At 43.3% G+C, this 17,132-nt stretch overlaps 1 protein-coding gene and 1 pseudogene across 2 annotated transcripts; both read right to left on the bottom strand.

The window, feature by feature from the left end:
* Window positions 1-143: 143 nt before the first annotated feature.
* LOC110537217 (E3 ubiquitin-protein ligase TRIM62) lies at window positions 144-5,019 on the bottom strand. 2 transcript variants are annotated; one of them, XM_090192031.1, is made up of 6 exons: window positions 4,248-5,019; window positions 3,720-3,815; window positions 3,341-3,574; window positions 2,671-2,693; window positions 2,453-2,568; window positions 144-1,194 (listed from the first exon to the last, which is right to left on the bottom strand). In XM_090192031.1, exons 1-6 carry the CDS (start codon window positions 4,872-4,874, stop codon window positions 650-652), a joined length of 1,641 nt encoding a protein of 546 aa, XP_090048157.1. In that variant the 5' UTR covers window positions 4,875-5,019; the 3' UTR covers window positions 144-649. The 2 variants fall into 2 exon arrangements, with proteins under 2 accessions (XP_090048157.1, XP_090048158.1); XM_090192032.1 differs by lacking the exon at window positions 3,720-3,815 and having other exon boundaries at window positions 4,248-4,995.
* Window positions 5,020-7,651: 2,632 nt separating this feature from the next.
* On the bottom strand, window positions 7,652-8,080 carry LOC110536819 (profilin-2 pseudogene; annotated as a pseudogene).
* Between the last annotated feature and the right edge of the window lie 9,052 nt (window positions 8,081-17,132).

Below are 17,132 nucleotides of genomic sequence, written 5' to 3' on the forward strand. Positions count from 1 at the left end.
TATCCAGTTTAGCCTTCTGGCCTACTCTACGTGACACCTGTGCTCTGACATGCACAAATCCACCATGCAGAAGTGTGTTTATGCCTGTTACTGTTTGTGCTGAGACTGTCCAGATCAAATATCAGGTTCTATTTCAACAGAGAGACACAAAACAAATTCTTATTTATTTTGAATGGTACAGTATTGTGAGGTGAACATTTGAAATACTGATGATATCCACAATTCACTAAAATATTATTATTATGCATTGAAGATTACTTATTAAAATAGTTGGCCCATTTATGTCTCAAAATATTGAACTGCCTTACATTGTACACGATAAGGCAATTTTGTATTCATCATTCTGTTTACGCCAGTCACGTACAATTTACACTGTAATACTGCAAAAGGTTATTGCGCATACATACATTTAACAAACCTTGATGGTGAAGCTCTGGCCCACATCAAGATTACATTTGAAAAATGTATTATTTACAGTTGGCCTGCTTACTCTCTCTAACATCTCAAACAATATAATAGCTATATATAATATATTTAATATATTATATATAGCTTATAATCTAACAGTTAGATTCTGAGGGTATTTTAGCATCACACCAGTGTAAGGATGGCCTCAGGCTTTGTGGGGAATAGATAAGTGCTGCATCTGTCAGATTTTGGGAAGGAAAACTTTGAGGGGCTCATTCTCATGCACTTTATCCAGGAATCCCAGATTGAAGTAGGGGTACAACGTCTCTGTGAAGGTTTCACGGAACGTATAGAGATGTGTCATGCTCTCTGCATTGTAGAAAGACACCAGACCCCTCTTATAATCCAGATATACCCCTATCCTAGCCAGAGGCTCCTCCAGTGAAAGCACAGTAGGGGGTGATGTACAGGCCATGTACTGTATTCCATAGGACAGGGACAGGGTCCAAAAGCCATTGGCCGGCAAGGCTTTGATTACTCCCTTCCTCGATACAGTTTCTCTAGCCACACCCACGGTCCACACAGTGCTGCTGTAGACCTCTATCTCCCAGTAGTGGCGGCCGTAGGTGAAGCCCTGACTGCCCAACAGGGACAATGCAGCATTGAAGCGGTTGGGGTTGTCCTGGACAGAGTGGTTGAAGGTCTGGTAGCGGACACAGGTGAGGGAGGAGGTCAGGCTAAGCCAGGGGTTGGCCGTGCTCGAATTCAAGGTGATGGCGGCCGGAACTGAAAATAAGAGAAAATTAGTTGGTCAAGTTAGGTATTGCATGATTTTACATGCCATGACACAGATACAAAGCATTACAACCATAAGGCTCTCCACCCACAACAGTAAGGCTCTCCAGAGGGTAGTGAGGTCTGCACAAAGCATCACCGGGGGCAAACTACCTGCCCTCCAGGACACCTACACCACCCGATGTCACAGGAAGGCCATAAAGATAATCAAGGACAACAACTACCCGAGCCACTGCCTGTTCACCCCACTATCATCCAGAAGGCGAGGTCAGTACAGGTGTATCAAAGCAGGGACCGAGAGACTGAGAAACAGCTTCTATCTCAAGGCCATCAGACTGTTAACCAGCCACCACTAACATTGAGTGGCTGCTGCCAACATACTGACTCAACTCCAGCCACTTTAATAATGGAAATTGATGGGAAATTGATGTAAAAAATTGTATCACTAGCCACTTTAAACAATGCCACTTAATATAATGTTTACATACCCTACATTACTCATCTCATATATATATGTATATACTGTACTCTATATAATGTACTGCATCTTGCCATCTTTATGTAATACATGTATCACTAGCCATTTTAAACTATGCCACTTTATGTTTATATACCCTACATTACTCATCTCATATGTATATACTGTACTCTATACCATCTACTGCATCTTGCCTATGCCGTTCTGTACCATCACTCATTCATATATCTTTATGTACATATTCTTTATCCCTTTACACTTGTGTGTATAAGGTAGTAGTTGTGGAATTGTTAGGTTAGATTACTCGTTGGTTATTACTGCATTGTCGGAACTAGAAGCACAAGCATTTCGCTACACTCGCATTAACATCTGCTAACCATGTGTATGTGACAAATACAATTTGATTTGATTTGACAATGTGAACACAGTATAATTCTCAGTAGCAGTTTCAACTTTCCATTTTAAATAACAAAACAACTGTCAAGTAGTCAATTCTGGGCAATTCATGTATGTTGCAGAGGAAAAATAGTTGCTGAAAGCTCCTGAATTATTGCTCCTGAGTGCTGTAATTATCAGTCACTCTACTAAAGGTTCAGTGGAGGCAGCTGAGGGGAGGACAGCTCATAATAAGGGCTGGAATGGAGTCATTGGAATGGTATCAAACATGGCTTCCATGTGATTGATACCATTCCATTGACTCCATAACAACCATTACTATAAGCCTTCCTCCCCTCAGCAGCCTCCACTCTAAAGGTTAATGCCTTACAGTACCTGGGTAGATGCTTCCTTTCAGTGATTTCCACACTCGGTACTGCAGGGGCCCTGCGAACCGACCCTCACACAGGCTGGGGGCCGTGAGAGTAGGCTTTTCAAACTTGGGAGTCGGCCTGCCAAAGGCAACACAAGCTTCAGACAATACATATCAGAAACATGAAAACTCCATTATGGAATAATAATCTAAAACGTCCCACGTCCCATCACGCACTCACCTCTGGACCAGGGTCTTGATATTCTGGGACGAGACAGGAAAAACAGAGGGGAGAGTGTGCTGATTAGTTTTGGCAGTGGGTAAAATGAGAGAAAGCTGTTTTCCACATGACATCAGTGTCTGAGCTCACGCTATCCCGGCCCTGTGGGATCTCCCAGTGGTTGGGGGAAAGTCCCTGGGTCTGAGCCTGCTTTCCCTATAATCTCCTTATCCTCACCATTGACCAGGAGTGAGGTCATGGGCCCACATCCTGCCTGTGCTCCACCCTGAAGGGTCCCTCCCTGCACTCTGGAGGGCCATTGTGTGTATTTTATGTGTTTGTCATTGATAAGGGTCTTGTCCTTATCAAGGATAATGCTGAGTGAATTTCCCAAGTTGGGATCAATGAAGTACTACTCTACTCATTGCTATCAGAAAGACCTTTCTGTAGAATGCCTAGAATGGTTACTTACTAACTTATTACAGCAGATGTATATGTCTAGAAGTGTGCAAGCTAATTTTGTCCTCCCATCCAGTACATCATTTTCAAACAGCACAAGCAAAATAACATAAAATCTAACCTAAAACTTTTCAGTGTGAAACACATATTTTTCACATTCCCCCGTCAAGGAGGCTCATTGAGTTACTTCTCATGTGAAATTCCACCAGCCTAGAATTACCCTGTCTCTCACCCGCAGCAATGTAAAGGGGTCCTGTTCCCTCAGCTTGTCCTCAATCTCATTCAGGGCCCTCTGCAGACGGCAGACCTCCACACAGAGCAGGGCCTTGTGTTCGTCCAGTCTGATCAGCTCCCTGCGCTCCTCTGTCTTCAGCTTCACCTGCAGCAGCTTCTCTTCCTGGTACAGAAACTGGTGCAGGTCGCTGAACTGGGCCTCGATGCGCTGCTTCAGGTCTGCCGTGTGCTCCTGGGGGGACAGAAAGTGTGTGGGGTTATAGGGGGGGGCTCATTAGCAATGGCAGTTAGTTCAAGAGGGTCAAGGTTTATGAGACACTCAAGGTTTAAGTGCAATGTACAGATTGTTACAAGCTGTAGATACTTGAGTGTTTCACCTTGAGCTTCTTGACCTCGTCCTCAGTCTCTCTCTCACACTGCAGGGCTGTGTTCAGCTCCCCTTTCAGAGAGTCCATGGAACTGCTGAGAGACGCCTGCATGGCCAGAATAAAGTAGCAGCATGATTCAAAGTCGGCATCAGGCTTGGTGCTGGAATATGAATGTTATGGGAAACAATCCGGATGCAACTCATAACAGGAGAATGTGGGGAGAATAATGAGCAGTTTGTCTTACAGAAAAAAGTGACACATAAAGTGGTGACAAGTCATTGACATTGTAGTTGATGATGTCAAGTCACTTTGTTTTTTTTGTGCAACATTTGATCAAATCAACTTTTTTTGCTTCAATTCCTCCCAAGCAAAATTCTACTGCTCAGTCCATAGCACCACCTGTCTTCAATTTTCCCTGCAACTGGGACCCTTGGTTGAGTTGTTTTTTTTAACTCTGAGCTAAGCCTTTTGCTAGCATTCTTTGAAAAATGTAAGAGTGTAACAAGGCAACACAAGTCAAATAGAATTTGGACTTACCCTGTATCTCTGCTGTGCCTCATGGACACACACCATGTTGTGGTTCCGGTGTTCCTGAGAGAGTCCACACACCAGACACAACAGCTCTTGGTCCTCCTCACAGTAGAGCTTCAGCTCCTCTCGGTGCCGGGCACAGCACGGGGCAGGAGCAAGGCTCCTCTCTGGTACCCCCATGTCCCCCAGCAGCCCCTCTCTCTCCTCCAGGCCCTGGCAGTAGCTCTCCACTATGTTACCCACGATGCGGTTGGGCCGGTAGCTCTGGCCAGGGAAGACTTTCCTGCACTGGGGACAGGATCCGGACCCCCCCTGGACCTGGCCTCTGGGGCCCGTCCAGTAGCCAGCGATACATGCCTGGCAGAAGGTGTGGTCGCAGGGCAGGGAGACAGGCTGCTTGAAGAGGTCCAGGCAGATAGAACAGGTCAGGTCTCGGCTGAGTCGCTGTGCTGAGCTCTTGGATACTTGCCCAGCCATACTAGACGACCTCTGCTTTTCCTTTGTAGTTTGCATTGGAAGCTCCCCCTCCCTGTTTTTGGAACTTTTCTTGTCTGATTTCTCCACCTCGACGTTGTGTGGAGACGCTAACTGGAGTTTCTCCACCTCTCTGTGATTCTTACTCCTTATGTTCATTCCTTCTTTCAGAATTATCGTTTTTTTTGTGCTGGATTGGAAGCTTTTGAGACGTCCACCTTCTCCTGAGTGTTTGGGTCCTCTCTGTCTGGTCTCCGCTCTGACTCAGCTCAGTCTTCCTGTTGACTGTGGGAAAGGAAGGGGCTGGTGAGGAGGCGGCCTCTCTATTGCTCCATCCCAGATAGGCAGGGGTGCTCTGTGGGCCCCCTTGTAAACTCCCCCTCTGATGTCAGAGCTACAGTCAGGAAAATAAGGCAGGCCAGCCATGGTCATTCTGTGCTCTGATTGTTTGTGTAGAGAAGTTATTGTGGTAACTGCAGTGCAGTCCTGGTTCTTGAGCAGAATAGCATTGTTAATAATCCACTTTACTATAATGCTTAGTTATGGGAATCAGTTAATCCCTAGTGTGTGTGTGTGTGTGTGTGTGTGTGTGTGTGTGTGTGTGTGTGTGTGTGTGTGTGTGTGTGTGTGTGTGTGTGTGTGTGTGTGTTTAGGCCTACAGTATTGTATGTGAAAACTTTGAGTCAAAACAGATGTGCCCTATTTTTTATTTAGCTGGCTGGAAAACTACCTACATTTTGCATGACACTAAACAATGGTATTACATTATTTCAAAGAGCCATATACTGTAACATCACTGACAAAATATATAATCAACTGGCAGAAAATGTATACAAAAATATATAAGTGAACAGTGATGGCTGTTCTCTATAAACTCCTAAGTGTGGGAGCCTACTGTGCTTAAATAGTACCTTGATGTGTGTACTCGCACATCTGGAGCTCCAGTCAGCTATAGCCAACTACACCCATGTTCATGTGAGTACCCAAACAGGTTTTTCATAACTGAACTTTCCAATAGAAGTGTGTGCATTTATCAAATCTAATTTTATTATACACATACACAGATCACTGATGTGATCTTCCTGTCTGGGTTGGCGCCCCCCCCTTGGGTTGTGCCGTGGCGGAGATCTTTGTGGGCTATACTCGGCCTTGTCTCAGAATGGTAAGTTGGTGGTTGAAGATATCCCTCTAGTGGTGTGGGGGCTGTGCTTTGGTGAAGTGGGTGGGGTTATATCCTTCCTGTTTGGCCCTGTCCTGGGGTATCATCGGATGGGGCCAAAGTGTCTCCTGACCCCTCCTGTCTCAGCCTCCAGTATTTATGCTGCAATAGTTTGGGTCGGGGGGCTGGGGTCAGTCTGTTATATCTGGAGTATTTCTCCTGTCTTATCCGGTGTCCTGTGTGAATTTAAGTATGCTCTCTCTAATTCTCTTTCTTTCTCTCTCTCTCTCTCGGAGGACCTGAGCCCTAGGACCATGCCTCAGGACCACCTGGCATGATGACTCCTTGCTGTCCCCAGTCCACCTGGCCGTGCTGCTGCTCCAGTTTCAATTGTTCTGCCTGTGGCTATGGAATCCTGACCTGTTCACCGGACGTGCTACCTGTCCCAGACCTACTATTTGACCATGCTGGTCATTTAAGAACATTTGAACATCTTGGCCATATTCTGTTATAATCACCACCCGGCACAGCCAGAAGAGGACTGGCCACCCCTCATAGCCTAGTTCCTCTCTATGTTTCGGCCTTTCTAGGGAGTTTTTCCTCGCCAACGTGCACCTGCATTGCTTGCTATTTGGGGTTTTAGGCTGGGTTTCTGTACAGCACTTTGACATATCAGCTGATGTACGAAGGGCTATATAAATACATTTGATTGGTGGGTGTAAAAAAAAAATGCTTGTGTTCCTAGTTCCAACAGCGCAGTAGTATCAGACAATGTGGGGAGGATAGTTCAACGCAATTAAGTTCAATAACCAGTACAGTGTCAGCCTGCGCTAGCTGGTTACTTTTAAGTGCACTCCAATGTAGACAAACACCTTGTCAAACACTATGGGCTGAAGTCATATTTTGAGCATATGCCCTTTTTTATTTCTTCTACCTGATGTTAATATCAGGCACTGCATGCATGAGTCACATTTCTTTCTTAATTGTTCACGTCTCTAATACATTCTGTTCTGAAGGTATATTATAGACCTTAGACTCATGTTATGCTATTATGCAAGTTATAAACGCAATGTGTGACCATTTCTCCAAGATTCTTGACAGGGTACGTATTTACTCTGCTTTTGGTGTCTAGTATTCCAAGCAGCAGGCATACTTAGTCTACTACTTAAACTGAGTGTCTGACACTTAACTTTTTAACTGTCTTTTTGTCAGTTATTGTCACATTGCCTGTTTATCCTGGTCTGTGGCTGACCATGTAATTTTTTATTTTTTATTTTTTTATTTCACCTTTATTTAACCAGGTAGGCTAGTTGAGAACAAGTTCTCATTTGCAACTGCGACCTGGCCAAGATAAGGCATAGCAGTGTGAACAGACAACACAGAGTTACACATGGAGTAAACAATTAACAAGTCAATAACACAGTAGAAAAAAGGGGAGTCTATATACATTGTGTGCAAAAGGCATGAGAAGGTAGGCGAATAATTACAATTATGCAGATTAACACTGGAGTGATAAATGATCAGATGGTTATGTACAGGTAATACTGTAATGACAATGTAGGACCTGGCCATACAGACTTGTGTGTACTTGTCTTGCATACTAGGTTACTGTATTCTAGGTCACTACACAATTAAAGAAGCACAAATATGCCACTAACTACAGGACACAGTGTAGACAGTTTTAGACAGTTTCAACTCAGTTTACTCCGTCAAATATCCCATACTGTCCATGACACAGGAATATCCTCCCAAGCAAGAGTTCAGGTAAGCAGTAAATTCAAGCAAGTTGTGATGATCCTGCGTTGCGAAGGCATGCAGCCATCTGATAGGCCTTGTGATTGAGGAATCCGCTGCTGATCCCCCTGTTGCCGAGGAGCACCAGGAGGAGATGGCGTGTCCGGCGCACGGCCACACCCCGGCTGGGCCTGTGCTTGGTGCGCAGGTCCATTGACCTTTCCCCTGGGGTGACCATGTTGTCCCTCACCAGGGCACAGCGCAGCCCCCCCAGGCTCACTCCCTGGGTCTGGATGGCCTCTCTCTTCCTGGCCAGTATCCTCCTAATCTCACGCCGGGTCAGATGTTCCAGGGATCCCCCTGGAGTGGCCGCCATCACCCTGCGGGTACTGACGTTCACCAACGCACAGTCTGCACACTGGCCCTCAAACATCAACCTGTCCACATAGTGCTGCAAGCTGGGCAATGCCATTCCTGGGGAGGGATGTGTCCCTGAAAATATTAATTTATTTTAGCCTGAGATAATTAAAGCAGAAAGTGTGCTGAATGGTGATCAAGTATGGAGAGAATTGATTATCTACCAACATGGGTCCATATTGAGAATTCCCTAAAAACCTACCTTGTTGGTGTGGGGAAAACATGTCAGTGAAATACTGCCACTGTGTCAACTGAAGCGTCTCAGACTTCTGTGATGTCACAAAGGATAACTAATAATGTCATCCCCTTTTGTTGCACAAAGCCTACCACTGAATTAGAAGTAGAATACAGACATCTAGTGGCCAAAGTGCAAGTCTGCCATTACCTGTATTATAATTCACATACAGGATCTAGGAATGGCAGGAGATGGAATTATATTACTCATGGATATACTCATCTGAAGTGGGGTGGAGAAAATTAGAAAATAAATAAACTCAGTAATTAAATTCAGCCAAGAACTTTGTGTTTAACTACATTCATAATATCTGATCAACTAACAAAATGTTAGTTTCCAACAAAATACCTGACTATTGCTGAAAACAAATGTATCCAGTACCTTGCAAACCAGTGGCGCTTCAGTGCTGTTTATGATGAGGGAGGACACATTTATTTTTTCATGAGCATGGCCTTATTTCTATTACAGCATATTGGATGACTGTCATTCATATTCCATTCACCCAGTTCAATGTAACATCGATAGGTTTAGGCTACAACATGATACTCAAATGTGACTTAACACCTGGATTTGGTCTTATGTAGCAACATTTGAAATTGTGTTTTTATTTTATTTTTTACATTGGATAAAAGTAGAGACTCAGGGCTACAAAATGGTATATCATTCTCTGCATTTGAGGAACAATGGGAAAGTAAATCTGCTTTGAAAGTTGATCAACTTTTAAACTCACTTTTGAGAAAATGGCCTTTGAATGTGTTGGTATCTAGTGAAGAGCTCTTCTTTGTCTACACCCATTCAGCATCGTTCACACACTCTTAAGTCATAGCCCCACCCAACTCATTTAGCTCTTGGAGCACACACTTGAAGCTCTGGCCGATGATTTGTTTACCTATGAATGACATGAAAACAGCCTAACCAGCTCGTTCTGGCAACAATTTCATTACGCTTTTTTGTAGACGTTTACTGACACCGGCCATATTCAACGGGTGTTGTACACACGTCACATAACGTTAGCTAACCAGCCACCCAGCTAACGTTAGCTAGTTAAACAACAATGAACACAGCGCCAGTACACTAACAGTACACTTTAGCTTAAGACATGTAGCTAGCTAGCTAGCTAGGCACACAATGAACCTAGTGGTTAGAGTGTTGGACTAGTAACTGGAAGGTTGCAGGTTCAAACCCCCGACCTGACAAGGTACAAATCTGTCATTCTGCCCCTGAACAGGCAGTTAACCCACTGTTCCTAGGCCGTCATTGAAAATAACAATTTGTTCTTAACTAAAGTAAAATATAATAATAATGTTAACTAATGAGCCAGCCAGCTAACATTAGCTAGCTAAACAACAATGAACACAGCGCTAACAATGGCACAGAGTGCTGGGAGCTAACCAACCAGGTTCAATGTTCGAAAGCTAACATTAGGCTCTAACTCGAAAAGCAAACTGCTCTGGGATACGAATAACAATGTCAGCCAGGGAGCCAGCCAGCTAACGCTAGCTAACAGTACACTTTAGCTTAAGACATGTAGCTAGCTAGCTAGTTAAACAATAAACCTAATTAGGTAAACAAAGTGAGATCACACATGTTTTACATTCAAACAGTGAAGTCATGACTAGCCTACTTTCGGGTCAAAATGCTCCCTGTACCCATGAGGTTGCTACAACCTAGCCTATGAATGAAAGTTTACAACTGATGGGTTCTGACTTCTAAACTTTAAATATTGTTAGTCATCAGGTATCCTATTGAAATGAGGAGTGCCACAATCTGGTTACAACACCAGAAGTTAATGGTTATCTGTAGGAGGAATGTACAGTTGAAGTCGGAAGTTTACATACACCTTAGCCAAATACAGTTAAACTGAGTTTTTCACAAATCCTGACATTTAATCTGAGTAAAAATTCCCTGTCTTAGGTCAATCTCAATGGCGTCCTTTATTTTAAGAATGTGAAATGTCAGAATAATAGTAGAGTGAATGATTTATTTCAGCTTATATTTCTTTCAACACATTCCCAGTGGGTCAGAAGTGTATATACACTCAATTTGTATTTGGTTGCATTGCCTTTAAATTGTTTAACTTCGGTCAAACATTTTGGTTAGCCATCCACAAGTTTCCCACAATAAGTTGGGTGAATTCTGGCCCATTCCTCCTGACAGAGTTGGTGTAACTGAGTCAGGTTTGTAGGCCTCCTTGCTTGCACACGCTTTTTCAGTTCTGCCCATGGGATGGAGGTCAGGGCTTTGTGATGACCTCTCCAATACCTTGACTTTGTTGTCCTTAACGCCCTTTTGCCACAACGTTGGAAGTATGCTTGGGGTCATTGTCCATTTGGAAGACCCATCTGTGACCAAGCTTTAACATCCTGACTGATGTCTTGAGATGTTGCTTCAATATATCCACACAATTTTCCAGCCTCATGATGCCATCTATTTTGTGAAGTACACCAGTCCCTCCTACTAGTTCCCAATACATGATGCTACCACCCCCGTGCTTCACGGTTGAGAGAGTGCTCTTCGGCTTGCAAGCCTCCCCCTTTTCCTCCAAACATAATGATGGTCATTATGGCCAAACAGTTCAATTTTTGTTTCATCAGACCAGAGGACATTTCTAGATACTTTTGTACCTGTTTCCTCCAGCATCTTCACAAGGTCCTTTGCTGTTGTTCTGAGATTGGTTTGCACTTTTCGAACCAAAGTACGTTCATCTCTAGGAGACAAAATGTGTCTCCTTCCTGAGCGGTATGACGGCTGTGTGTTCCCATGGTGTTTATACTTGTGTACTATTGTTTGTACAGATGAACATGGTACCTTCAGGCATTTGGAAATTGCTCCCAAGGATGAACCAATTTTTCTTCTGATGTCCTGCCTGATTTATTTTGATTTTCACATGATGTCAAGCAAAGAGGCACTGAGTTTGAAGGTAGGCCTTGAAATACATCCACAAGTACGCCTCCAAATGACTCAAATGCTGTCAATTAGCCTATCAGAAGCTTATAAAGCCATGACATTTTCTGGAATTTTCCAATCTGTTTAAAGACACAGTCAACTTAGTGTATTTAAACTTCTGACCCACTGGAATGGTGATATAGTGAGCTATAAGTGAAATAATCTGTCTGTAAACAGTTGTTGGAAAAATGACTTGTGTCATGCACAAAGTAGATGTCCTAACTGATTTGCCAAAACTATAGTTTGTTAACAAGAAATTTGTGGAGTGACCCTTGGGATTGCAAACCGAGGAAGATCTTCAAAAATAAGTGATTTACTTAATTGCTATTTGTGATTTTATGAAGCCTTTGCTGGTTGAAAAATATGTTGATGTGGGGCGCCGTCCTCAGACAATTGCATGGTATGCTTTCACTGTAAAACCTATTGTAAATTGGACGATGCAGTTAGATTAACAAGAATTTAAGTTTTTAAATGATACAACTTTCTTATATATTCATGAATGTTTAATATTACGATTGTTTATTTGAAATATGCGCCCTCCAATTTCACCGGAAGTTGTTGGCTGGTGTCCCGCTAGCGGGACGCCTATCCCTAAGAATATTTATAACAGCTTCTACCCCCAAGACTGCTGAACAATTAATCAAAATGGCCCATGGACTACTTACATTGACCTCCCCCTCCATTTGTTTTGTACACTGCTGCTACTCGCTGTTTATTATAACTTCACTTCACATGTAGGTTAAAGGTTTGTAAGTAAGTATTTCACGGTAAGGTCGACACTTGTATTCGGGGCATGTATATAAACGCCGGCGGCAGGGTAGTGGTTAGAGTGTTGGAATAGTAACCGGAATGTTGCAAGTTCAAACCCACAAGCTGACAAGGTACAAATCTGTCAGTTTGCCCCTGAACAGGCAGTTAAGTTCCTAAGCCGGTATTGAAAAATAAGAATTTGACTTCCCTAAAGGTAAAATGTGACAAAAAATGTTTGATTTGAACCACAAAGGCCAGGGAGGTTTTCCAATACCTCGCAAAGAAGGGCACTTATTGGTAGATAAAGCAGACCTTTCACTTTGTTTTTCAATACACCCAGTCACCACAAAGATTCCATCCTCTCCTAACTCAGTTGATGGAGTGGATGGAACGATGAGACCAAACGTGACTTTAAAACATTTATGAAGTATAATGGCTGTGATAAGAGAAAACTGAGGATGGATCAACAGCATTGTAGTTACTCCACAAAGACAGATTGAAAAGAACCAAGCCTGAAAAGAACAAAGCCTGTACAGAATCAAAATATTCTAAAACATGCATCCTATTAGCAATAAGGCACTAAAGTAACACTGCTAAAATTTTGGAAAATAAATTATCTTTATGTCCTAAATACAAAGTGTTATGTTTGGGGCAAATCCGACACAACACATCGTTGAGTACCACTCTCATGCTTTCAAGCATGGTGGTGGCTGCATCATGTTATGGGTATGCTAGTCATCGGCAAGGACTAGGTTTGTTATTGGGGGGGGGGAACTGAAAATAAACGGAAGAGACCTAAGCACATGCAAACTCCTAGAGGAAAACTCTCCACAAGAGAAACAGTTTATTTCACATCTGAGGATGGTAAGCAAATCACCAAGATTGAAGATTTTTCTCGTATAATTGTCATCTTAATTATCACATAATCGTCATTTTATAGACTACTGTGGGCTGTCATCTATAGTGAAATATTATTAACTATACAAATAAAAATATGTAGGCCTACATGTGACTTCCAATAAAGTGATGTGTGTCAATTATGTCATATTTGTCTCTACATTCAGGGAAAGGATCCTACTGAGAAAAAAAATGGCCTGAAGTATTATAGCGCTGGTCAGTCACATATGCCAATGTATTGTATCTCCCTTTTGTACCCTCCAGAACCACATCCTAGCACAAGGATGGGCAATTCCAGTCCTCTGGCCTGATTGTTGTCACACTTTTGCTCCAGCTAACACATCTGACTCCAACAATCAACTAATCATAAACTTCAATATAGAATGCAATTACTTTAAATCAGCTATGTTTGCTAGGGATGGGGGGGGGGGGGGGGGAGTAGCAGCACTCCGGCCCCCGAGGACTGGAGTTGCCCATCCCTGTTCTAGCACAACCTTACCAGCCTTAAAAGCCACTCCATACCTCCCCATACCTTCCTGTGCCCTGGTGCTGTGCCTTTATTTGTTAGGTAATACATACCCTGAACTGGAAACAGTGTCTTCAATCATGCCTGTATCCTGACCGATGCACCATAGTGGCAACATCACTCCTCAACCTAGTCTAAGATGCAGGCCACCCTAGTCCTTTCTTTAGTCACATCTGTTCTTGTGAATGTGATGATACATTTGGTCACTAGAGGGCAGGAACATGTAATTTACAGAAATCCTTGCAGACAAATGACAGAGTTTGCAAGTCTGAGTAAATGAGAGTATTTGGTTCTCTTGGGACGTCTTGAACATTTTCGTTTATTTTATTCACTTTATGTACAACGAGGCCACATGGCCAGACAGAAATAAAGCGTTCTGCAAATCCAGTGGGCAAAAAGCCAACAGGAAATTACTACATTCTGATAAACCTTCAAGTGTGAATGTCACATGCTATAATATGGCATCACAGGTGAGTATCTTGCAAACAAGTGAACGTGAGGGTTGATGGGTTGATGTGAGCCAGTATTTGCCAAACAGTAGGTCAGTCATTTCTACTGGGTCACACAGCTGTCGGCTTGGCAGGAAAACATTATTTACATGAGGGCCAAAGGAAGATGTCATGACACAAAGGTTTGGGAAGCACTGTGGGGGAACCTATTCCCAGTGGAACGCTCTAGTCTGGCTGTTGATGCAGGGGTACATTATTTAAAGGTGGACAGTTATAAACGGGTTGGTTGTTTAGCAACAACCGCCATGTGCGCAACTTTGGGGCAAAACAGATTGTTGACATGCAAACTGTTTTGTCTCCAATGTTTATTGAAAATAAATCTTCAAAATCAGCACTTGTATCTCAAATACACCGTTAGCTGTTGGTTAGCTAGCTAGTAAAGTTTTGCCATATTAGCATAGACATGACAGTGAAAACAAGACATGATATCAAGAACAAGATAAAACTGGCTGACACGAGCCACCTACAAATCCCGCATGGCAGCTTCTTAACATTTTTGCTAGTGATTTAGCCATCTAGACTCACAACACACAGACTTCTACAAAGTTGAATTGCGCACATCGTTTTCGTGACATTGTCAGCTAACCTGTCTATCCCATTTGGAGCCGGGATCCCTGGATGACACTTCCAGATGTCCTTCTTTCCCCTCTGCTTTCGGAAAGTATTCAGACACCTTGACTTTTTCCACATTTTGCTACGTTACAGCCTTATTCTAAAATTATATTACATTATTTATTTTTCTCATCTATCTACACACAATAGCCCATAATGACAGTGAAAACAGTTTTAGACATTTTTGCAAATTTACAAAAAATAAAAAAAACTTATTACAGCGGGGCAAAAAAAGTATTTAGTCAGCCACCAATTGTGCAAGTTCTCCCACTTAAAAAGATGAGAGAGGCCTGTCATTTTCATCATAGGTACACTTCAACTATGACAGACAAAATGAGGGAAAAAAATCCAGAAAATCACATTGTAGGATTTTTAATGAATTTATTTACACGACTGATCCGTGTAAAGGAAAGAATGAATGGGGCCATGTATCGTGAGATTTTGAGTGAAAACCTCCTTCCATCTGCAAGGGCCTTGAAGATGAAACGTGGCTGGGTCTTTCAGCATGACAATGATCCCAAACACACCGCTTGGGCAACGAAGGAGTGACTTCGTAAGAAGCATTTCAAGGTCCTGGAGTGGCCTACCTATGATGAAAATTACAGGCCTCTCTCATCTTATTAAGTGGGAGAACTTGCACAATTGGTGGCTGACTAAATACTTTTTTGCCCCACTGTACATAAGTATTCAGACCGTTTGCTCTGAGACTTGAAATTGAGCTCAGATGCATCCTGTTTCCATTGATCATTCTTGAGATGTTTCTACAACTTGATTGGAGTTCACCTGTGGTAAGTTCAATTGATTGGAAATTATTTTGGGAAAGCACACACCTGTTTATCTAACGTTCCACAGTTGACAGTGCATGTCAGAGAAGAAAAAACATGAGGTCAAAGAAATTGTCCATTGAGCTCTGAGACAGGAGCGTAGGCACAAATCTGGGGAACGGTACAAAAAAATAGGGGGAAGGGCCTTGGTCAGGGAGGTGACCAAGAACCCGATGGTTGCATTGACAGAGCGCTTGAGTTTGACTGTGATGGTTGTCCTTCTGGAATGTTCTCCCATCTCTGCAGCACTCCATCAATCAGGCCTTTATGGTAGAGTGGCCAGACGGAAGCGACTCCTCAGTAAAAGGCACCTAAAGACTCAGACCATGAGAAACAAGATTCTCTGGTCTAAGGAAACTAAGATTGAACACTTTGGGCTAAATGCCAAGCGTCACGTATAGAGGAAACCTGGCACCATCCCTACGTTGAAGTATGGTGGTGGCAGTATCATGTTGTGGGGATGCTTTTCAGTGGCAGGGACTAGAAGACTAGTCAGGATCGAGGGCAAGATGAACATAGCAAAGTACAGAGAGCTCCTTGATGAAAACCTGCTCCAGAGCTTTCAGGATCTCAGACTGGGGCCAAGGTTCACTTTCCAACAGGACAAATACCCTAACCACACAGTCATGACAACGCAGGAGTGCCTTCGATACCGACAATACCCCTGGACAGGGCAATCCAGGAAGGATATAACTCCACCTACTTTGCCAAAGCACGCCCTCCACACCAATAAAGGGATATCAACAGACTACCAACTTACTATCCTGAGACAAGGCTGAGTATAGCCTACAACGATCTCCCACACAACACGAGCCCGAGGGTGTGGAAGACCGGACAGGAAGACAACCTCAGTGACTCAACCCACTCAAGCCACGTATAGCGAAAAAGCCTGGCAAGACATGATGCACCCCTCCTAGGGACAGCATGGGAGATTACTAGCAATCCAGTGACTCATCCCCTGTAATAGGGTCAGAGGCAGAAAATCCTAGTAGAGAGAGGGGCGCCGGCCAGGCAAAGACAGGAAGGTTGATTCATCACTCCAGTGCCTTGCCATTCACCTTCGAACGCCTGGGCCAAACTACACTCAATCATAGTACCTACTGAATAGATGAGTCTACAGAAAGGACTTAAAGGTTGAGACCGAGTCTGCGTCTTTCACATGGATTGGCAGATCATTCCATAAAAATGGAGCTCTATAGGAGAACGCCCTGCCTCTAGCTGTTTGCTTAGAAATTCTAGGAACAATAAGCAGGCCTACGTCTTGTGACCATAGCATATGTGTAGGTACAGTATGTCTGGCAGGACCAAATCGTAGAGAGATACACTACATGACCAAAAGTATGTGGACATCTTCTCATCAAACATCTCATTGCAAAATCATGAGCAATAATATGGAGTTGGTCCCCCCTCTGCTGCTATAACAGACTCATAGATACAATGTTCCCCTAACTAACGGAAAACTGGAAGAACATTACGGGTAACATTGCAAAAACATTCTCTCTCCCTAGAATTGTTAGCTGGGTGAATGGTCACTTCATACTCAGTAATGGTGAAGCGGGCATGGACAAACAAGCAGACACTTGCCCCAACTACTGTAGCACCGCACAGCAATGAGACCTGATGGAGAGGAGGGGACTGTGACAGGTATGCACTGAAACATATCTATCATGCAGCCCAAATCATCCAATTGTGGTTATTGATCTTATCATGGGAGGACAGGTCAAAACACTGCTTATGTTCCTATCTGGAGCCGGAGGGACGAATGGTAAACAGGCAGAGTCTGAGGACCAATGGGCTTATGTAAACTA

This window comes from Oncorhynchus mykiss, chromosome 12 (assembly GCF_057628025.1).
Source record: "Oncorhynchus mykiss isolate SJ-2025 chromosome 12, ASM5762802v1, whole genome shotgun sequence".
Lineage (NCBI taxonomy): Eukaryota > Metazoa > Chordata > Actinopteri > Salmoniformes > Salmonidae > Oncorhynchus > Oncorhynchus mykiss.